Source organism: Melospiza georgiana, chromosome 21, assembly GCF_028018845.1.
Source record: "Melospiza georgiana isolate bMelGeo1 chromosome 21, bMelGeo1.pri, whole genome shotgun sequence".
NCBI lineage: Eukaryota > Metazoa > Chordata > Aves > Passeriformes > Passerellidae > Melospiza > Melospiza georgiana.
In genome coordinates, this window is record NC_080450.1 from 3,885,707 (window position 1) to 3,909,196 (window position 23,490).

Consider the following 23,490-nt stretch of genomic DNA (forward strand, 5'->3'; position numbering starts at 1 on the left):
AGAACGCACCGCGCCAGCAGGGCGGGCGGCGCCCACGTGACGCGCTCGCGGTCGCCCCCGCCGGGCTGTCCCGTGACGCCTCACGGCGCCGCCGCCATTTTGCCCAGTCGGGGCTGTAAAGGCTCTGCCTGCGGCCCTGAGCGTGTCACGGGAACAGTCATGGAGTGGTTTGGGCTGGGAGGGTCCTTAAAGCCCATCTTGTTCCACCTCTCTGCCATGGGCAGAGACACCTTCCACTAGACCCGGTTGCTCAAAGCCCTGTCCAACCTGACCTTGAACACTTCCAGAGATGGGGCAGCCACAGCTTCTCTGGACAGCCTGTTCAGGGCCTTAGCGCTCTCAGAGCAACGAGTTTCCTCCTAATCTAAACTGTTGCTTGTCTTCGTGTTTCATGTCACAGAGAAACTGTGTTTTCCCCATTAAATGTTACTGGGCAGGAAGCTGGCTGCTCTGTGCAGTGTTCTGGTACTGGCTGTGCCTGTGTTGCTGGGTGCGAGAACACAATAAAATCAACTTAAATGTGTTGAGCCATCAGTTACCTGTATCTGGATGGAGGATGGTCCCTCTGTTACAGTGACAATCCATCAGGGTGTGTGTCTGTGTTACCCCCATGGCTCTCCAGCTCACTTACGGGTCCACCAGGTGCTTAGAAGAGAATCACAGAATCATTGAGGGTGGAAAAGACCTGTAAGATCATCAAGTCCAGCCATCAGCCACGTCCAGCCCCTGGCAGTGGCCCAGTGCAGCTGGGGGTCACAGGTGCTCCCTGCGGGGCTTGTCTGCAAAAGGAGATTGTGGAGTCTCCGTCTCTGGAGACATTCCAAGCCAACCTGGATGTGTTCCCGCGTCACCTGCTCCAGGTGACCCTGCCTTGGCAGGGGAGTTGGACTGGATGATCTCCAGAGGTCCCTTCCAACCCCAACGATTCCGTGATTGTGATTCCGTAACTACCCGGTAGCCACAAGGCCGGGTTAACAAACGTGCTGTTTTAACACGGAAAAGGTATTTCAGAAGCAGAACTTTTTAAAAGCAGACAGCATGGCTGATCCTACCAAATCCCCTTCCAATCCAAACCATTCTATAATTCTAAATGTGATTTGAGTAGATCCTGCCGTTAAGTCAGTGACCGGTTTTGATGGATTACTTGTACTGACAGAGGCACTGCGGCGCCTGTATTGCATTTTCCTGTGCTTTACACAAACGGAGGAGCGGCGGCAGCCGGAGCGGTTTCAGCACGGCTCGGTACCGCCCCCGGTGGGGTGAGGACACGGCCCGTGCGCTCCGAAGGCTCCTCCCAGCTCCGGGCCCCGGGGCGGGTTCACGGCACAGCCGGCGGGGCGGGGCGGTAGCGGGGCCCGGTGGCTCCCCGCGGCACAGGCGGGGCCGGGGCCGCGATGCTGCCGGCGCTGCCGGACGGCGATGAGCGGGAGCTGGAGAGCAGCGAGGAGGGCGGCGGCGCGGGCGAGGAGCGGCGGCCGGAGCGGCACGGCTGCACCTACCACGGCCTCTATGGCTACCGCAGGTGAGGCGCCGGGTTCCCCCGCGGGGAGGCCGTGCCCAGGCCTTGGCCGTTCCCAGCTCCCTGAATTCCCTTTATTTTTTTCCCCCTTCTGTTTCTCCCCGGTGAGATTCATTCCCTCCCACAATGCACGGATTCCCTACTCCTGCTTTTATTCGCCCTCGGGCCGTGCCTTTTCCCTGCTGCAGCCGCTGTTCCCTGTTGCGTGTCACGGCTGTAAACTCACTCCGGCAATCCCTCGGGTTCCAGGTCCTCGCAGGCGGGAGCCGCCGCCGGGGATGGCAGTGCCGGCGGCACCGTGGCGCACACACCCTCCACCGAGGACTTCAGGTAAAGCCGAGCCGCAGAGCAGCACAATCGCGGGAATACCCCGGTTTGAAGTCTTTGCCGTATTGCTGTCAGATCACTGTTAGGTCCTCTGCACTCCTTTCAAAACACAACCTCCCTCTGAAAGCATTCTGGAGTCCCCATGGCACTTCTTTTGGAATACCTAGGGAATGGACACGCATACAGAGCTCAAGTAATGTATTAAACAGAAACTATCATCCTTGAGTTTGAACTTTTTTTTTTTTTCTACTAGTACTTGATATTGCTGTATTGACTTAGTTTTTCATGTAGGTAACATACAACAAGAATTTATTAATTTTCAAAAGACATCTTTCCATAAACTCTGTATTACAGTTGGGGAAACGTAGGAACAAAGAGGGCAGTGTTTTGTCTGTAGCTGCTGGGAAGGTCAGCATGAGCTGACACCACATCTCCAGACTCCTGGTCAGTGGGCAAACCACTGACTGCTCATGATGGGCCAAAAGTCACAGAGCTGCCTTAGCTGCCACCAGAGAGATATCGCAGGGAGTCCCTGCTAGAGGCAGGTTCTGCACATCCTGAGAGACACTAAGCAACAACATTTGCCTTTGGGTAACGATTGCCTCTGGTTTTTAAAGCCTCTCCTTGCTGGACACCAACCTGCCCGCCGAAGCGGAGACGGAGTTGCGCAGTTTCATCGCTAAGCGCCTTACTAAAGGAGCGCTCTTTGAAGGAATGGGGAATGTAGCATCAGTGGGGCTGAGGTAAAACGTTGGAATTATTGGTGAATGAGAGCTGTAAGGAACATTGGCACATCTTGCCTGCCTGCTGCTGCACTTAGTTTAATCCTGATTCCATGTTCCCAGTCTGTTGTTGCTGTTAATAATAGCCTTACACAAAGACACTTTCCTTTTTTAAGTAACTTTGAGAAAAGTACTGTTTTAAATAATTTACTGTTTGAATACTTTAAAAATACTTTAGATGTTTATGATTACTTCCTTTTAAACAACTCTTATCACACAGAAGAAAAAAGAGAAGGTCTAAGAGCTGCACCTATGGCTGCACCTACCACTGCCATTGGAGCCAACAGTGCTACCTGTTAAAATTACCTCAGAAATAATGTATGTCTGCTTTTTGCACTCATTTATTGTGATGTGTCTGGAAGAAAGTAATTTTTTTTCCTTTTCTCATAGCATACCAGAAGGTAAAGTTGGGTGTTACTACTGTAGTTTCCAACAAGAAAGTCTTCTGGAAATGGCAACGTTGGAATCAGACATTAATGCTCCAGAATATGTGGTTTGTTTCTTAGGTGGCTCAGAGAAAGGTCTGGAACTATATCCTTACCTTGAACTTTCTTTGCCTGTATGGAGAGGGGCACGATGTATAAATTATCTTGTCATTTTGTCTGTTTCTACTTGAAATCACTTGTTTGTGCACACCTTTCAGTAACTGCAAAAGTCAGTGACAGCCATATACTGAAAGGAAAAAATACAGGTCTTAACTGATGCATCTTATTTTCCTTAAGAAGATACTTTCAGACTAGAGCTGGACAAATACATTCAAAATCTGAAGATAAATCTTGATTTGGAGGTAAGACCTAACTTTTTTTTTGTAAGTGGTGAAAATTAGTATTTATGCAGGTTAATTGCTAAAACCATCTGGAAGATCTAATCTATAGAGACAAAATAGGTGTTTCAAGTACCAGTATGAAACACAGGGAGAGATGCTTGACTCACTGTAGTACAATGAATGTCTAAGGTGCTATCAGCCACACAAGTCAAAATAAAAAAAGGAAGGGGGGACCTTTTTGTGTCAGTCATAAATCTCTTAAAGGTCATTTACCGTTAAATCTGGAGAGAAGAGTAACCAATAAAAGCTAATGGTCTATAAGGAACTTTCAATGTCCACCTCAGTTCTTACCAGTTCTGAATGTTAAGAAAGGACATTTGTGGGTTTCTTGTCACAATTTTCTAGTGGAAGTTCTGCATTTTAAGTCTTTTTTGTCATCCCATCTGCTGTTGCATGGTTTTCTCTCAATATATACCATAATATTACAGTTCTGGCTGTTTCTTAAAATGCAGAGCCTTTCATTGCTGATAAATCTCAAACTCATTATTTTAGTTCACTGTGGTTTGAGATTAAGAAGGTTCCAACATCCAATTATCTGAGACTGAGTAGATTATCAATAGACTTCTATTGATGTAGAAATCTGATTTTTAGTTAAAGTTTTAATGCTTCAATGTGTTACAGCAAAAAAACTTGGAGGCCTGTGTTAGCCCATACCTGAGGAGCTGGTTTGAAGATGCCATCTGCCCTATCCAGAGGGTTGTGCAGCTCTTCCAGGACAAACTTGCCTCTCTGCTACATGCTGTAAGTGTATTTAAAACTGGCTAGCTAAAAAAAGCTAAAAAACATTCAGAAGGCATCTCAGTGACTCCAAATATTTAAAATATTTCTTTCATTTGCTTTCCCAGCAGGAGGAAATTAAAAACCCTCATTTTTTTTGTTGGGTTTTTTGTTTGTTTGTTTGTTTTTTAAATTCAGAGCAAGCATTTTCCCCTGCTTATTACTAAAGAAGCACATAACAATTCCTTCTGTCACTTAAAAAAAATTACTTAATGGTGTCCACACTGAAATTAGAGTAAGAAAATCAGAAATAGCATGAGCAGTCTGTCCATGCCATAATTGTCTGAATGAAAAGGGATGTTATATTGTGTGTCTTGTGTAATTTACTGGAAACAGAAAAGAGACTATTCTTAACTCTAGTCCCTGAGTTTGAGGAGGTTCTGGGTGGAATAGCTAACAGAGTATAACTGCTGAATTTCTTCTGAGTGCAGAACCAGCTGTAATGGCAATAATAGTACTGCCTTGACAAGAGCAATTTTTAAAGTACCACATTACATATTAATTGCTCATAACTGCAGTATAGCTACAAAAGTTACTGAAATTGCATCCATCTTTTTCCTTTTTTTTTCTCTTTGTTTCTTTTTTTGTTTAAGGCTCTGAGTTACACTCCTGTAGAAGTCAAAAATGCAGATGAAAGAACAGAAAAGGACATCAGCAGGTAAAGATACTTAGAGCCCAAGGAACCTTTGAGTAACTTGGCTACTGTGTCTGACGGTCCCCTCAGTGTGCAGGAGCTGGAAAGGAGCAAGCAGTTGACAAGAACTTTCTGTGTCAGGTTCCTGGCAGCTGCCAGTCTCCAAGGACTTGTCCAGGAAGGCACAATGACTTCTCTGTGCATTGCCATGACAGAGGAACAGCACAAGTCCATGGTTATAGACTGTAGTGGACCTCAGCCCCAGCTGCATAATGCAGGTGAGATTACAGCAGGGAACCCTTCCTGTTGCTCCCTTGGATCCATCAGCTGCTGAGAGCTGTGACATTAGAGGCAGTTGAGGATATTCAGATCATAGGCCCAGAAACTTTAGGTTCTGTTTTCCTATGAGGTACCAGAGTAGTTTGTTACACCAGACACACTGGAATTCTGGGTTGAAAATGCTTGGCAATAAAATCCACAGTACATTTAGTTTGTGGACCGTGAAAGTATGACTTGTACTTCAGGGAAGTATGACTTGTACTTCAGGGAATCTGCAGAACTTTTTTCCTGTTGCGGTTTTGACAAATGTTGGGAAAAGGGATTCACCAATCAGAACACAGTCTTGTGCAATCACTGTCACTGTGTTTGCTTTTCTTTTCCACGTGTATTGGTTTTCCTTCAGACTCATTTCCTGGCCCAGGTATATTGCTATCACTTGTTAGGTGGGAGTGATTAAACCAGGTGAGTGCAGCTGTATATTTATGTGGAACTTATTTGCTTTTTCTCATCTCTTCTCTGTGTTCCTGCACATTTAACAGGAAGCAACAGATTCTGTGAGGACTGGATGCAAGCTTTTGTGAATGGTGCTGAAGGTGGAAATCCATTTCTCTTCCGGCAGATTTTGGAAAACTTTAAATTGAAGGTACCTGTTCATATATGTTAAAGACTTGAAGAAGATATTTGGGTTACTATGGGAGCAAATACTACATGCAAAATATTATTTTTCGCTGAATAAAAGTTTTAGGTTATTATTACGTCTATATGTCTGTTAACTGACTAACTCTGAAGCTTAATTTGAGGGCTGGCTTACTGTAGTTGACAAGAACAGCTGTAAAGTAGTGTCAGAGTTTCTTCAGTGAATGCTCCAAAGGTGTTTTCTCAAATTTAAAGTAAGACCCGCCTTCATTGTTACTGTTGTTTTCTTCAAATATCATTAATCTGGGACTTGCACACACAGTCTCATGTGACTGGTAACAGGGGTTCAGTAGCTAACAATTCTTAGGTGAGCTGCCATAATAGAATTCATGCTACAAGTTGGATACATCACGTTGTGTCCACACATTTTGCATCATTACAGTTCCAGCTATAATATGCATCCAAGACAATATTCAATTCTTACAGTACTCTTAAGCAGTAATACAAAATTTCTGTTGGAAATGCTTTTGCTTGTCCTGCTATTTATCCTTTATTTTCCACAATATTGTGTTTTCATGCCATGCAGGAGGATAAGCAAATGCTCTGTTCCTCTTTGCCAGGCTATCCAGGACATTAACAACCTGAAGAGGTTTATCCGCCAGGCTGAAATGAACCACTACGCCCTCTTCAAGTGCTACCTGTTCCTAAAGAACTGTGGCAGTGGAGACATCCTGCTGAAGATTGTGAAAGTAGAACATGCAGAAATGCCAGAGGCCAGGAACGTAGTGACCGTCCTGGAGGAATTCATGAGAGAAACATCAGTGGCTTAAAATTATCTTATGTATAAATCATTAATTTCTTCTGTGCAGTGCAGCTATTGCTGGATTTTTAATTTATATTTAAAAGTATTGTCCAAGTCAAATCTTAGCTGCAGTTTCACCTGCCTTTTCTTGGTTTTAGACAAAGCACTATGAGCTTTTTTAATGTGTACATATCAGATAATACAAACTCCTGCAGAGTTTTCAGATTCTCCAACTGACTTGCTCCTGTTCTGAGGAAATCATGACATTTGATTTTTATAGTCATTGCAAAACCAAACCTAAATCCCTTACCTGGCAAGCATGTCACTGTTCTAAATAATTTAAATATCTTTAAAATAATTTAGATCTGGCTGCTTTGTTTTTATAAAGAAGTGCAAACATCTGGATAGATCTAGATAATGAATTAATCATTTTAGTTTAGAAATGAGAATCTAGGTACCAAGTCTGTGTCTGGTTTCTGCTTTCAAACTGCTGGTTTGTTCTGCTGCCACTGGATAAACAAGTTGGTAGCTGTATGAAGCAGAGCTGCCTGAAGACTGAGCCATTGCTGTGGTCAGTTTGTATGTGCCTGTATGTGTGCATACACACACACAACAGGTACCTGAAATTTCCAGGCTATTTGATGTATCCTCTTCTTCCTTAGGCTGAGATGTGATCAAGACCTTCTTTGTATGTTCTTATATTACAGTTTTGCATAACTGTCAATAATGCTATGTTTTTCAGTCATGAAGAAACTAAAGAGTTTCTTCTTTAACATTTAATATTAAGACTTTTCCAGAATTTGAAATAAATGAACTTCCCAAATTAATTACTCAGACTTTAAAACATGTCAGTGTATCAGCAATGCATTCTTACCCATATCATGGGACACAGGCAGCAGAATACCTGAAGGAAATCTTTGGCTACAGCTGGAATAAAAACTTATGAAGTCTCTGAGTAACCTCATAAAGAGAGCAATTTCTGCAAACCTGTTACAAGCAGAATTCCCTGTTTGTTCCCTTTGTAGCAGAGGATGTTTGAACTCCCCTGAAACAGTGCCTGTAACTAATGTGGTTCAGTGTCACTTGTGCTGGTGCTCTGTACTTAAGGGCAGGAGTTGCTGCTTTCCTGTGACACCACATGTTGAACCTATAATAAGGCTGACAATAAAACACGTTGAAATCCTCAACAGTGCACCTGTAAATTGTCAGTGACTGTGGTCCTTGATGTCTCCTGCTGAAATCCATTTATCCCTCAATGCAGAGGAGCTGCAAGTGTGGCATTAACAGCCATGGTGGCATATAATGTATTGGAGAGGAAAAGTAGTGTGGAAGAAAACAAACCCCTCATTCAGTGATTTGCAGGAGCTCTGAGAATCAACAAGTGTTTTCCTTCATGAGTACGTACAGCAGCAGCACTCAATAAAACATGTCACCTTTTGTTGCTCCTGTACATTCTAAAAACTTTGGAGCACTTGTTGAGTTTTCTGGCTGATCAGGGCACAAGAAGGAGCTCGGTGCTTAAACAAGTAAGTTGGATGTGAAGAATAGGTAGCAAGAAAATGTATGGTGCTAGTAGGCTGAAACACTTTTTGTATTAATTGACAAAAGCTGACAAAACCCACCTTACCTTCATGCTGAAAGTCCTCAGCTAATGAATAGAGTGATTTGAGTGTCTCAGAAAGTTTCATTCAGTGCAGAGAACTGACAGCAAGAGCTGAGTCCCACACATGGTAGCAGGGATCTGCCTCCCTTTGGAGTAGCACATCTGACAGGAATTGCTCCTACATACATCTTCATTCCTACAAATTACACTTTAACCCAGTGTTTCCCAACAGAAACACAAGGTACTTTTCAAAATAAGCCTCTGCCTTCCACACTGGTAGAAGGATTTTTACTTTAGTCAGTTGGGGGTTTACTTTTTTCTGGAGATGTTGTTTCTACTCTTGATTTGATATGAGTGTTGGCTCAGATTTGAAAACACTCAGTAGAGCCTGATGTTAAAAGAGCACAACTCTCCTCCCCAGTAAAAGAAATTTTTTACATTTAATCAAATGTAAAAAAATGTAGAAAAATTTACTCAAATGTTGTCAACTTCCCTGCAGTTCTGAGGTCACGGCAGTGAAGGGACAGCTGCCAAAAGGTGGGACAACACCAGAATTTCCATACATGTCCCAAGCCAGCTCTGCATCCTCATTAGATCTTGTAGAGAAATGAAGCTGCAGTTCACTCTCCCCTTTATCTGTTAAACACATAAAAATGAGTTACCAATGTCATTATTAGAAGATTACATGGCAGAGCTCCAAACCAAGGGCTCTTTTGTTGAAAACTATGTTAACTGTAGACAAACTTACAAAATTGTCCTTGAAAGTTCTTTCTTGTTTTTTTTTTTTTAGTTTGTGATATAGAACAACTCAATTTTATTTAAAAAAATAAATAAAAGAGAAATTAAACAGAAAACAAAGAAAACCACAAAAAATTTAATGGATTCTGCGCTCAAATAATATTGTCACAACAAAAATATACAGAATGTACACAATACAAAAATATTTGGAAACATACAATAGCATCTTACCTTGCAAATATCATTTTGCTTTACTAGCCCTTTACAGGGAAAGTACCATTTGTTCAGTATTTTAAGGCAGAAAATTATGTAGTTTAGTGCTTTGTGTTTCACACTTGGATGTGTTGTTAGCATTACTAGTGTAAGCAGAAGAAAAGCTGCATAAATCTGGCTTTATTTGCAAACTGAATAGACACTGTGGGAGTCAGGAGAGAGTCAGTGACAACGTGTCTATCAAGCTTGCTGAAAACAAGGTACTTTAGCTACTTGAATCATAGGGAATATTTTGTGCTTTGTGCTGTAAATACCCTGAAACACAAATTTTCTGTACTCCTACTGGCATATTAGAAAGCTTTTTCCAATTAAAAGCCAATGATTAATGGTGACATTAAAATACATTTGCCTTTAAATAAGCTTGGTTTCTGTCTTAGGTGTGATTCTTTAATATGGAACTGCAAAATACACTGCACTCCTTTATAACAAGCTCTTGGCATCAGTGATCAGAGAAGGAATCTTTGAGTTCTACCACACAAAGCACTGCAGAGGAGCAGGGGAGCAGCAATATTCAGAGGTGCTGGCCTGGGCTCTCTAGTCCCAGCTTGCCCCAGAGGTGGCTGGTGCTGAACTGCCATGTCCCCATTCTCCAGTTCCACTTGGGGCAAAGCCAATGGGTGGGATGGGTGTTCCAGAGCAATTGGGCTGAGCTTGAATCTTTGTGAACAGACTTTGAGCTCTTCACTCACTGAAGGATGTGTGAAAGTCCTACCCACCATCTTGTGAGACTAAATATTGGCAGAGAACAGCAGCTGCCTTGTGAGGTCAGCTGTCATGTCAGTACCAGCTCTAACATATCAGATGCCATCCTCCAGAGCACAGTTCAAACTGAAAGGGCCCAATCTGCTCCATAACATATGGCCAGTATAATCCATCAGAAGCAGCAAGGTGTTGGGATACAGAATCCCTGAGCTTTATTTCTAGTAACAATTTCTCTAGCTTCCCCCTTCCCTGTTGATAGCATACTTCCCGCTGCCAAAGGAGCAAGTAGTGAAAAAGCACAATATGCCACGTAAGTGCTAAGATTCCTCATCAACTGACAAGGAAACAGTGACACAAGATGTTGTTTTAAAAACTCAGCAAAAGTAAATTCATCAGCATTTTTATGACTACTACACCTCACTCAGAGATTGTGTCTGGAAACCTCCTCTCCCATCACTGCATCACAACTCTCTCCCTCCTCTTGCCTGTGTTATTACCGCTGTGTGTAACACTAATCTTTACCTGTCTGGGAATAACAGGTGCCACTGCAGTCGCCGTGCACTTCGATCTGCCTGCTTCTTCTCCCTCCTCCCTGCTCCTCCCGGCTGCGGGAGCGCCCTGTCCGGCCGCTGCCGGTGCCGGTGCCGGTGCGGCGCTGCTGCCCGCGGCCGGCAGGGGTCCCCGGCAGCCCCGGCTGCTCCCCCGCCGCACCGCTCCTCATCCTCATCCTCACCGACCGACCGAGCTCTGCGGCAATCAGCTCACCGCACGGGAAATCCACCCCCGCTTCTTTCCTTTCCTCCCCCACGTGTTGTGTCCTCGCTCAAGGACACAGCGTAAAATAACTTGCTCCGAGGTGCTCTGCTCAAACCTGTACACTGGTGACAGTCCTTGCCTTCTGCTCCAGCACTGCACAGTCATAAGCTTCAATAGATTCATGGTTTATCTCACTGATAGAAAATCCTGGCAGTAGCTGAAATAAAACCACAACAAATCACTGAAACCAGTCCCTCAGTGGATGCTCCTCCAGGAACATGCTGCTGACTGTGACAGGTTGGAACCACAAATGAGCAGGATGGAGAATATTACATCTCCAACAGGAGCCAGCAGCTTCAAGGACATCTGGAGGTAACAGAAAAGCCTGGTTGCTGTTAGCTCTGTGGTGCTGCAGCACTGTGGCACTCCTGGGTGCCTTAGAAAAGAACATAACTGGAATTTACAATACTCTGTAAAAACATAGCAAGTTTTCACACTGTAATTTTAATGATTAAAAAATAAATTTAAAAGCTTAAGCACTTTGTGCTGCTTCTGGCTCCAGGGGCTGATTGATTCTTAGCAGACAACAGGCTCTGTGCACAAACTGCTCCATGTATGGGAGGAGATTTCAGCTCAATGAACAGGAATGTGAGAGGGTTTCATTCCTTCACCTACCATAAATCTAACACTGCCCTAAAGTCTGGCCTTTCTGATCCCAGGGTTGTTTGTAAACTTGCTCAGGCAGGGTATGGGGACACAGAATGAAGTCAGGAAGATGAACAACAGTTTAAAAGAGCAAGTCATAAGATCAAATTCAGAGCTGTTTTCAACCAGTTCATGTAAACTACACTCATCTATGGAAAAAGGAAGGAAGACTGTCTGCATTACTCTGTTCAGCTCCCTCCCACTCCTGAGCTGAGTAAAGACATTTTGGCCATGATCAAGCTGTTCAAGAAACTGGTGATTCTTGAACTTTTATCCTCCTGCTTCACCTCAGAGCACACACTGGCAGCAGGAAAAGCATGGAAGCCTTTACTGGTAAGAAACTCATGGGCAATAAGTAGCTTTCAGCTGAGAAACCAAAAATAAAAGTCACTTGGTGCACATTGCACTCTGGTAAATTATAGGCAAAATAATCTGGGCTTTTTTGCAATTGAAATTTTCTAACAAAATTTTAAAAGCTTTCCTAAGATTTCAGGAGAACTCCCATTCCTGGTCACCTCTGTTTTCAAGGCATCTGTAATGAGAAAGGCTTAGCAATAGGTGAGGGAAGGAATGTCCTCCTTACTTGATAACCATGTCAGAACTCTCCTTGCTCCCACTCTCCTTCCTGCCTGCTCCCAGGGGGATCCACAGCTACAGCACTCACTGGGCCAGCACCTGCAACAATCCATGGAACCCTTGTGACTGATGGGATCTGGACCCAAACTGCAGAGGTAAAATGGCTCAGGGAACCAATCCCTTCTCCAAAATGATCAGAGCTCTGGCCCTTATTCCTTCCTCTTGGTCCTCACTGAGGGCCCATGAGCAATGTACTGGCCATGCAGAACAAGAAAAGTGCAATCGCCCTCAGAAATCCCATTTCTGTGCACAAAGGTGCCAAAAATTGTTTCTTTTGCAGGTAAGGCTTATTCCAAGCTCCAAATACAATTATTTTCTATCCCCTCCTTCTGAGGCAACAGAAGTTTTATGAGTGCATCTGGTAGGAGAAGACTTCACCCCTCAGCCCAGAGTTATTTTTCCATAAGAGGCAAAGAAGGGGGCAGCTGATAAGCACTTGTGGGTGTCCCCTCTAGAAGGACAGGCTCCTACTAGCTTGTGGTATCATCTGGCAGCATGGAGAGCATAGCTGAGAGAATAAAGCCCACAACACAGAGACATTTTTCTACAGAGCAAACACAACTGCTACGGTGCCCGTGGGATGTGCTGTGAAAGACTCTGGTGGCTGTGCCTGGGCACCAGCAGGAAATAGGAAAAAGGAAGAGAGGAGCTTGTCTGGAGAGACTATTATGGCTGCTTTGTCCAGACCATTGGATAGGTGGGTAAAGGGCAGAGAAAAGGAGGGCACCCACAGTCCTGGACTGTAATTTGGCAGCTCTCTGAAGTGACAAGCAAAATAAGCACCTTACAGAGAAGAGTACCTATAAGCTCTGCTTGTGCTACAGATGTCCCCATGTGGTCCCTAAGTCTGTGCAGGCAACTGTGTGAACTGTGCCACAGCCCAGTCACAGATTGCCTGAACTGGGCCTGACCAACATTACAGAAAAAGGCATCACTCAACTAACTCTTGTCTGGGGCTCCTGAACATCCATTGCCTCAGGAGGAGGCATCCTCAACATTTTAGAAATCATATTAAAACCAGTTTTATCCATTTCACAATGATCACTGCAGCAAATAACACCCTCTCCACTTCATTGGGAAACCAGTGCTACATACAAAGTGATTTAACTCCACTGCCTTCAGTGGACTTGGCCCCAAATGGATTGTATGGCTGTAAAGACTGGATAGTTCCCACCCTGGGCTGCTGGAGGTGATCATGGTCCCATTTTCCTAGTAAGAACCTGCTGGAAGAGTTGAGATCCTTGCTAGGAGCTCACTGCAGGACAGGTGTTAGGTCAGTGTGGTTGGAAAAATAGTGAGAAGAAAACAGCACCTGATTGTCATCTGATAAAACCACAAATGAACATTTGCACTCCTTTTCTTCATCCCTCAAAAAAAACCCCTAAAAAACCAAAAAACCCAACAATCCAGCCACACCCTCTAGCCACAGCAGGCTGGGGAAGGGGGAATAATTAATGAAAATCAAGTGAAACATGCACAGGAAAAGTCACTTCTGGCTGGGTATCCACAACACTCTAAGATTCCCAATGTTTATAGTGCAATTTCATTTGACCTGTGGTTGAAGACCAGTCTCCATCACTTTGTGTGATCAAGTTCTGCCGATTCCTTTGAAAGTTGTGCAAGACAAGTTTCAGCAGAGACTAAAATACCTTAGGAACCATTCAAGTAATTAGACAGTGGCACTGGTATGGCTGAACAGTCAGATGTGTCCAAAGAAACCAGACTCAAGCTGCCTTGTGAGTACCATTTGAGTCTCTAATTAGTAAATGTCTGATCTTTTTCCCTTTTGGTTTTCAGTAACATAGAGGAAATTCACTGAACAATTGGCCACAATTCCAGCACTGACCTGGAAAATACAAATATCTCATAGAAAATATTGATGTGTGATAACAACCCAAGCAGTCAGTGCCCAGGTGCAGGGCAGAAACTGCAGGGCATGGCCAGCCAGAGTTACAGAACCTGCTGGATTTGTGAACAAACTGATCAGGCCATTCTTTCATGAGATCTTTAAGCACCTCCTCCAGCACACTCATGTGTTCAGAAGAATCATCCTCCCAAGTTAAATACAAAAATAGATCCTCCATCTTCATTCATTTAACACAGCTGACAGATGACTTCTGCTCTCCAGTTTTCTGTCCCATGTTTTCAAGGAGGGGGAGGTAGCTTTAGATCCAACAGACTGTAGGCAAAAATATTCCAGAAGATGGCAAACAAGACAAAAATGACGTAAATAGAAAGGAAGATCCACCATAAAGTCTGATCCTGGAGTCTCTGCTCATAGTTCCTCAGGATGATAACACCAAGGGTGATTCCAACCATGACCCCTCCCAGGTGGGCCATGAAGCTGGGGTGGGGGCAGGGGGGGTAAGCAGAGGGGTGGAATCGCAGCCACACGGCTCTTCCAAATTCAAAGCTCACTGGAACAAAGAATAAAAAATGAGTTAATTGTCTAGGTTTATCCTTCTTAAGTCCATGTTTTGGGCAGCACTGCATCCCTGAGGAGACAGAGAGGGAGAAATTGCCTTGTATGGTGAGCACAGGGAAGCTGTGGCTATGTCAGGGCTGTGGCACACATGAGGTCTCTCCAGTGGCTGGAAAGCGGTCTGGGTTTGTGAGAGTGTAGATAGGTTGGGGAATATTCACCTTCTGAAATTTATGCCAAAAGCATACCAAAAATGAGTTAGAATTTGAAGACAGTTGTCTGTGATGAACACACAGCTTAGTTTCCCTTATTGTGCCCCCCTGAGGATAGGGCTGGAAGAGAATTCACCAGGGTGGGTATAATGCTGCTGCCACCCCAGACATGCTCTAGGAAACCCAAGTATTATCATTATGAAAGCACTGCATGTTTGAGACTGCAAAGAGAAGATGTTTAAGCTCCTTCACAAACATCACAGGCTACAGATGCTGGCCAATGACAAATCCTTGTTTACAGAGGCTTGTGTTGAAAGCCAAAATCTGCAGTGGAGAGCAATGTGGTTCCTGCTGCCAGAAGGTCCAGCTGCAAGTTCCTACCAAAACTGCTGCAAAGTCAAAACCCTCTGAATCAGCATGAAGTATTATGACAAGGACAAACAAAACAGGACTGGCTGCACGTGTGCCAAGCACTGTGTGGTACTTACTACAGATCAAGGCAACAGCCATGCGCAGCAGTTTGAATTGGCACTTCATTCCTGACCAGTTCTGGAAAAGAGACAAGGAAAACAAAGTAATGCTGCACACAAACCTGAAGGGATAATACACTTAAATCTGTCACTTGTCAGGCAACTTCTCAGTGTATTCAAGACCTACTGTGCTTTTTCAATGCTACCTTCTGTGCCTCAGGCTCCCTGAAATTCTGCAGCTCAGATCTTTGGCAGAGCACAGAGGAACAATAAAGACTTCAATAAAAGCATGTCAAGGAAACAGTGCCATAAGAAAGCCTGGACTTAGTCTCCTCTGTCTTGAGGCTTGGTTATTAATCAATATAGTGGAATAAAAATCTCTGAATGATAATCAGAAATAATGGAGAAATATTAAAAGTCCTCCTTTTCCACTTGCACATAATTTTAAAGCAGGAAAAGAGATCATGTTTTGAGAAATTCAGATGTATGACAACATTATTATTATTTTATCATTACTATTATGTGACTAAATGAAAATTTGCCTATTGAAGGCAGACTGAGATACCAAGATAATAATGTTTCTTGTGAAAAGCTCCCTATTTGTCACACTGAAGAAATAAAAAGAATGCTTGTAAACTCCTCAGACTATCTCTAAGGACACCTGGGATGGCAAAAAATGCAACCTCCACAAAATAAGTAACTGATTTTCTCTCTCCACAGAGAGATCTAACCCAGTCAGAAAGCTCTGAGCTCATGCTGATTAATACTGTGCTGCCTCTTTCACTTTTAATTTCCATGTAGCTGCTCTGAATCCCTCCCCTCACTCTTTTCCTTGGGGTGACATGCTTTATTGCTTCCCCCTGTTGGTTATTTTATGTATTTCATTCCAATAATATTTCTTTTTCCAAGCAGGAATGTTTCCATTTCCTTTGGTTACCAGGAGGGAACAGAAGATTCCAGAGACCCTCCCTGCCACAGTCCCTGCTGTCCCCAGCTGTGCCAGACTGAGCTTTGCAGCAAACAGCCAGCAATGCCTTTCAGTGTGCAGGAGCATTGCATCTAGATAACAAGTGAGCACAGGGAGACAAGGGCGGGGAAAGGAAAGCAAAAACATCCCTCCACCAGAACTGGAAAGGCAGCAAAAATAATTTTAGATGAGAAGAGAGGCAGTGGATAATGGAGAAATAAAGATGCTAAGGTAGCAGTCGCTAAATAGATTTGGCAGAGGCCAATGAGAAGTGAAATGACAGATCACTTTGTGATGTTCTAAGAAGTCAGGGAAGGTAACTGCTGAAAACTCTTCACACATCTCTGGAAGAGCCTGTTCCTCTAAAGCAGACTAAAATTTCCTCCAATGTCCCCCTCTAACCCTGTGAATTGTGGTGTTAAAAACCCAGAATCTGTGTTACCACCCTGAGAGACACAGGAAGCTCCCTCCTGCTTCCCTTGGCACAGTGCAGGGAACACAAATCACACTGGGAAGAACTGAATGTAGGGGTGCAATTCCCCAGCAGAAACCCTGTGCTATAGGGGTAGCCCCTCTCCTCCCCTCCTGACCTCTCTGCCAGCCACTCAGCTGTCTCATTTGGACAGCAGCCTCAGCTCACTCATGCTCTGAAAAGCTTGAAGAGGGTGAAGCAGAGCAATTCTGCTCAGGATATCCCTCACTTCCCAGCTGTTACAAAGCTGTCTGCAGCAGCACCACTGAGGGTCACAGCTGGAGCCTGCTGACTTTGCTGCAGACAAGCATCAAGCACAAGGTTTTCTTTTAGGCTTGGCTCCACCACCACTACATACACATCTCCCAGCACCCATAACAGATCTGCTGTCTCTACTGCAGCCACCTCACATTATCTTCCCACTCAGACCCAGGGGAGGAGCATTATCCTCATTTTTATGGTTATTCTGCTCTGATATTGCTGGAACAGGACACACATGAATCTTCTATCAGCAAAGCCTTTTTTGCCCCGTGTCAGCTGAGGAGTCCCCAGGGCAGCTGTGCTGGGCTTTGCCACCACCTAGCTGAGGGCTGGAGACGAACTCCTGTTTCCAAACTGAGAATGACAATGCTGGTGTTTGCTCACCTTTGTAAAGTATTTCATGAGGTGAAACAGCAAAGAGATGCATCATTAGATCACCCAGGGTTCATCTTCAGTCTAGGTTTTACAAATTGAGATAAGGAATATTCTGCAAATGAATCCACTGAATGCTAAACTTCCTTAGATACTCATTAAAATTACATAGCAGATCGAGACAGAAACAGGTCTGCCACTTCTGCACAGCCAGTCTGCTTTTCCAACATTTGTCAGCCATTGCATGGAGAGTTGATAGCCTGGAGAACACTGATAAATCTTGTATTACCAACATCTTTAGGTTGTCCTGGCAAACTGTCAGCTATCAGGATACCAAGCCACCAAGTGCAAGGTAATATTTCCATTCCAGAACCACACCACTGAGACAAAGACTCTTATCTGGGGCAAGCTCTGAATGACCAACAGCTGGGTCAGGCCTTACTTCCAGCCCCTTTGGGCCACCAGACGTGGCTCACTCTGAGGTCAGACAGTCACTCTGGTACTCACCATCACAATATTGGCCAGGTGAGCAGAGACAAGAGCATACACACCTCCAGAGGAGCCCACCACCGGCGCCCTCATGTCAGCCACTGACACTGCCAGGGACCCTGGGGGAAACAACAAGGCTTTGTGACAATTGTCCACCAAATAAACACACCCTCTCCTACCCTACCTCCCTGCTATGGCCTGCTTGTGCTAATTGCTGCAGGTCAGGAATGCAGAAAGAGAAGGAGGGGGAAATTGATTGACTCATGAAGCCAAATCAGTCCTGTCAAGGCCGTGACTGATTGATTCCTCTGCACCTACTTTAAAAGCAGCCAAGCAAGGCAGCAATGTGTCTTTAAACTTGTCCTGCAAAAAGGCATTTATTCCCTGATTGAAGGAACAAGGGAGCAGGAGACAGACATACGCCTGTGTTTGTTTCTCACCTGAAGATAAAAAAGAAGTAGCTCCCGTATTGGCAAGAAAAATATTAGCACAGGGAGAAGGAGCTGGGGACTTGTAACTTAGCACAGACCTCTGATCAAAGCACAGCCTATTACCTGTAAAACTTCAGAGTAAAACTAGTCCAAAATAACCTGGATGGAGGCACTAGGCACATGACAGCAAAATGACAGGTCAAGTACATAAAGGCACCACTAATGACAATACAGCCAAACACAGACATTGCTTCTTCTTATCCCAGTTGGAGGCTTGGATCTGCTCAAAGCTCCTTTCATTGCTGACTTTAAGAATAATTTAAGTGATAGAGGGAAAGGCAGATTTGCTGTCACAAGGAAGGGATAATGAAGATCTTTGTGGCGATTGGGAATGGGAAAAAGACATATTGGCAAATCTTGAGAGAGCCCTTGGTAGCACAGAATCTAATGAACTTCTTTGCTAATTGCCCAACTGATTCCAGGTCAAGAAAGTGCTGAGCTTCCAGCAGCCAACTCTGCTGATAGCTCCCTCCTTCCTTGTATGGCCCTGAGAGTTCTCAGCTCTTACACACTGTCATTAAGGAAAAAGTTAATGAGAAATAGAGGAAGGAGTAATAAGAACTTGCAGTTAAGTCCTCAGACACTGCACTGAGCGCCTCAATTTCCATTCTTAATGTGTCTTCTTAGTAAAGCCAGACAAATGAGAAAGAACCACAAAAGTTGTGGCCCAACTACATTTTACGACATTTTGTCTATTCCTGATTATTTAGCAGCTGAGTTATCTTTATATTGCCTCAGCATGAATATACCCATTTTCCTCTCTCTTGGCACTTGACAAAGAATAAAGGATGTTTCATAACTGGCAAAGATATCAGTGAAGCCCTAGGGTTTGGTAGGTGTATCTGTGTAGAAAAGCTTTATATAGGAAGTTGCAAATTGGGCACCACTTTTGTTAGTGTTTGTTAAAATAACAGCCAGGGGACAGTGGAGCTGCTCTGCTAACTCCTTTCTCTGCATTAAATAGCATTGATGTTTGTACCATGCCTCATCCAGTGTCCTAGTCCAATTATTCTTTCCACAGACTGTCTCCTGGAATGCAGGATTTATTAGTACCCAGTGCAGCCCATTCTGCAAAGGGTTTATCTGCTTATTATGGAAAAAGTAATTATGTGGCTGGAAAAAACCAAACAAACACTATAAATCTTGAACAAAGGTAGTCAATCACTGAGTTCCACTGTAAAGCTCTTGGTTGTTTTCACACCCTCCTTCTGTTTTAACTAGATTTTGATCTATTGTCAGCTTCCATCACCTCCAAACTGCTGGTAATTCCAAACATAAATAAAAGCAATTCAGCACAAACTAAAAATCAATCAGACCCCATGGCTTAATAATGAAACGAATTTTCCAGATTTCTGTACACTGCTCACAATCTACAACCAAATACTTGTTGCTTACTTAGGCTGCAGAAAGGTGACAGACAGGACAAAAGGAGGAAGAACTGCCACAGGACCAGCATGACTCCACATTCAGGAAGATCATCTAAAGCAAGGCTGTTTTAAAATAACAGGCAGTTGGTGCATTTTTAGCAGGCCTCCTAAACACAGAGTCTATGGCTGCATAGAAATAGATGTCAAGTTGTACCATATTTTCTATGTCCAGCTCTGCAAAGGATTTCAATGCACAGAAGATCAGTGAATGTTCCTCTCCTAATCCCAAATGTCACAAAACATTTCTCCAACTCAAAAGCCAGCACAGACCATTTTCACTGCTCCTCCACCTGGGGCATGCAGAGGTGTCACCTACCTGCCACAACTCCTGCAACGTACACAAAACTGATCCTCGCAGCTCCGTGCACCATTTCCAGAGGAACCCCAACCAAGAGCTGAAGGACAACATTGAGCCCAAGGTGTTCTATCCTGCAGCAAGGAAAAACAACAGTTGTCCTCTTTTCCAACTCTTCATCTCCTTTCTCTACCACTGAGAAAATCAAATAGCACCTGATTCACATAAATAGACTAACACTGGGCAAAACAGTGATTCCAGAAAAAATCAGACCCAGAGCTGCAATGTTTCTTCCCTCCTTGCTGCTTTTGTCTTTTCCATATCCACGCAGGTCCTTTCAGCTGAAGACCTTGTGTATTTGGTTCTTAGTCAGACATTTTTTTTCCTTTTTCTTTGCTTGAAAAAGTTCAATGACTTGTCAAAAAAAAAAAAAAAAAAAAAAGCAGCAAGATGGCAGCAGAGCCTGGAACAGAAGCCAGAAATTTGACCTGCCCTTCTCTTCTCCTCTCCTAATGATTCCACTTTTCCCTGCACACATCACACTGCCATGATGGGGAGTGGTTGTTAAGAACGAGGTGGATGTAGAAGTTCCAGGAGAACTGCCAATTCCTGGTGCTGTAATGCTGCTTTACAGCATGGGTGTCTGACCCTCACCCTTTCCTGCTGTGCCTACTTCCGTGGTCAGAATTGGAAGCAGAGGGCATTTTGATGTCTGCTGAGGTGCCCAGCTGTACTCACTGAGGCTCTCTCTTCACCCACCCTTGTTCCCATTACAGCCAATAGCAAAACTCCAAATCTCCTGTTGAATACACAAGAGAAAGTTGGGCTGAGGGAACCCCAGCAAGCCCCACTACCAACAGTGCAGGACCACTTGCAGCCTGCAAGCAGAGTGTGACAGCTCAGGTGTGTATATTGGGTAGAGACTCCAGGGCAGCAGAGCTCCCCTGAGCTGAATCAACAGCTTCAACTCAAGTTCTCTGTTGCTTTAATCAATACTACCTAACAAACCTGACCTGCCACTTTTCAAAGCTCTATACAGACATTCATCTGTAGGGTCCTCCAGTGAGCTGACACCAGCACCAGGCCCTGAGCAGGATCCTCAGGTCTCTGCTAGTGTCTGAGATTTACCCTTGGCTCACAGGACTGTGATCTCACTGAATGGTGACATCCCACTGGAGCCAAGGGTATCCTGCTCTTTGTATGAAGAGAACCTGCTTACAAAATAGATGGATCTAAATAACACAGTGATACCCTTAATGCAGAAGGCCAGCATCTTTTGGGGAAAAGAGAGCAAAGTACCTAATGCCTTGAAAATACACATCCTATTTTATACAAGAGAAGGGTTGCTCACAGGCAGGCACTAGCAAACTTTGGATTAAGTTATATGCATTTCCACTGTTTTGATCTTTTTCATGTTACCATAGCAATTTCCCATATACAGCAGAGAAAAACACTGATGGTGAGATTCAGTAATGACAGAACAGTCTCATAAATGAGAATGTAAAGTTGGACTGCAAAAAAAGTGCTAAAAATGATACTGCAGAGAACAATCCTCTCCTGATATCTTAATAAGTTTGCTTCCATTGAATTTCTCTCCAAAGATGAATTTCCCTCCTGCACAAGGCACTCAGCACTGCAATTTTTTCATCATGGGAACCTGCTGCATGTAACTGAGTTCCTTCATTACCTTCCTCAAGCCTTCTGAAGCCACTGGGCATGGTCAGCACTCGCTCTGATCCCGCATGCTCACAGAACGCCGGGAATTAAATTAGGAACAACCAGCAAAGGTCAAACTGAGATCACTGGGATGAGTCCAAACATCCAAGTGCCCTTTCACAGAGGGGAGGGAAGGGAAGAAGCTTTGGCTGGCACACAGTCAGCATCATGAGGTGGCACCTGACATTTCCACACAAAGCACTGGGTCTTATTTTTCAAAGGAAGCTTTTGTAAGAGCTCAGCAAAGTTTATCCTGGACTCTGAAGTGACTGCTCTGATTCACAGCTGTTCTTAAAAGACTTCCCAGGAGCAATCCCATTCACTTCTCTTCCCCATCATGCTAAGAGCTTTGAAGGCACCAGAGTCAATAAGTGCCCATAAAATATAATTACCCTTTGCCAGTGCTGAATGTGTCATTCTTGAAATGACAATTTCATTGATTTATTAAGGACTTTCTCCTTCCCTGGGACCAAACAAATGGGACTGAGCATCAATGCAAGTCATTAGTTATGGCAGTGATACAAATGTGTGGGCTTCAGATTATCAATGTCTGCTTTCCATGAAAACAGAAGGGCAGAATTTACAACTTTGCCTTTTCAGCCCTTGACAAAGCTCTCTCCATCAGAACCAACACACAGCCTGCACATTTTTGGAATCTTTCTAGAGGCACAGCCAGCCAAGCCTTAGCAACTGCTGCCTTCTCAAACACCTTCCAGCTGCCACTTGCTCTTCAAAAAAAGACACAGTGCACTAAATTAGGAGCAGTCCACATTACCATTTAAAAGTCTCAGCTGGAAGCAGGGTAACAATAGACCCATGGCATTGTGTTATCCCTTCATTTGAAAATGAGAGAAGAATGATGGGTGTCCACTAAAAGACAATATTACCTTTCCAAGATTTATCTGTTTTCCTCACAAGAAAGGAGCTTAATACAGAGAACTTAGAAATAAAGGAACGTTTAGCTTAACTCCAGATACTGCAGATAAATCACAAGGTTTATTGTTCCAGTGGGACTCTCCATTGTTTTAAGGGCTGTGTAGCTAAAGGACTTGGAATCCATCATGATGAGTCCCCTGCTCACCACCTTCCATTGCTCCACCCTGAGTCAGCCAGAGGTGAAATAAACCTGAGGGATTTTTGGCCATTGAGTGTGAAGAATGCCAGGGAACTGCCTGCTACAAGGGTGACCTGGCACAGGTTAGGAAACCATGCCACAGAAAGGCATTCAATGCTGGGAAATTGTCCTTGTGCAGGTGTTTCTCCTCCAATGTATCCTAGAGCAATCTGTAGTTATAGAAGGGATATGGTAAAACACCACCACCATCAAAAGAAAGCCCAAATACAAATTAACTAACATTAGTTAAAATCAAGTTTTTCTTTCTTTTACAAACCCAGTTTTCCCCATATTTTCAGTGATGGAAATTTTCATTTCTCATTTCATGTAACCAGCCTCATGTCTAAGCCCAGCAGTCCCCCTTGCAGGATGAAATCTGTGTAATATGGGCTCTCTGGAGGGATTCAGCATGCAGAGGACAGAGGTTGCCACATTCAGAAGTTTCTTCTAAAAGCTTTTGCCTACTCTTCCCTTGGGTGGAGTCTGTTTTTATCCAGGGATCTGGGGCACATCTTGTGCTCCAGGGCAATTACACACCAAGGAAGTTATTCCATGGCAGGGAAGAGACATCAGCATGTCTTCCATCAGAGATGTGGAAAAAAGGCAAAGATCAGCTTGATCTTTCTGGCCTTTCATAGAAGAACATTGAGTGATGGAAATATAGGCTTTCTATTTAAGAACAAAGGGTCCTTATGCAGTTTCAAGCTCTACACTACTGCTGAAAGGCTTTCTGCTGTCATTTTTCAATGACAGAATTAAAGAAAATTGCAATTATCTGTCAGGAATG

General features: G+C 44.0%; 2 protein-coding genes across 4 annotated transcripts in view; one reads left to right on the plus strand and one right to left on the minus strand.

The window, feature by feature from the left end:
* The first annotated feature begins 1,370 nt into the window (after positions 1–1,370).
* On the plus strand, positions 1,371–7,409 carry C21H17orf75 (chromosome 21 C17orf75 homolog). Its single transcript, XM_058038602.1, has 10 exons — positions 1,371–1,522; positions 1,769–1,849; positions 2,464–2,589; positions 3,019–3,159; positions 3,358–3,415; positions 4,076–4,195; positions 4,825–4,889; positions 5,007–5,143; positions 5,684–5,787; positions 6,401–7,409. Exons 1-10 carry the CDS (start codon positions 1,395–1,397, stop codon positions 6,608–6,610), a joined length of 1,170 nt encoding a protein of 389 aa, XP_057894585.1. The 5' UTR covers positions 1,371–1,394; the 3' UTR covers positions 6,611–7,409.
* A 452-nt stretch (positions 7,410–7,861) lies between these two features.
* The window catches only part of RHBDL3 (rhomboid like 3), a 62,941-nt gene continuing 47,312 nt past the window's right edge, over positions 7,862–23,490 (minus strand). For all 3 annotated transcript variants that reach the window (XM_058038601.1, XM_058038600.1, XM_058038599.1), the window contains 4 exons: positions 19,895–20,007; positions 17,679–17,779; positions 15,118–15,178; positions 7,862–14,412 (listed from right to left, as the gene is read on the minus strand). In XM_058038601.1, the coding sequence (XP_057894584.1) occupies positions 14,141–14,412; positions 15,118–15,178; positions 17,679–17,779; positions 19,895–20,007 (547 nt within the window). In that variant the 3' untranslated portion in view covers positions 7,862–14,140. The remainder of the gene's footprint in view (positions 14,413–15,117; positions 15,179–17,678; positions 17,780–19,894; positions 20,008–23,490) is intronic.

Coding starts and splice junctions, on each gene's coding strand:
- C21H17orf75 (XM_058038602.1), top strand. CDS start 1,395: ATGCTGCCGGCGCTGCCGGACGGCGATGAGCGGGAGCTGGAGAGCAGC. Junction 4,196..4,824: donor TTGCCTCTCTGCTACATGCT/GTAAGTGTATTT, acceptor TTTTTGTTTAAG/GCTCTGAGTTACACTCCTGT. Junction 4,890..5,006: donor ACAGAAAAGGACATCAGCAG/GTAAAGATACTT, acceptor TTTCTGTGTCAG/GTTCCTGGCAGCTGCCAGTC.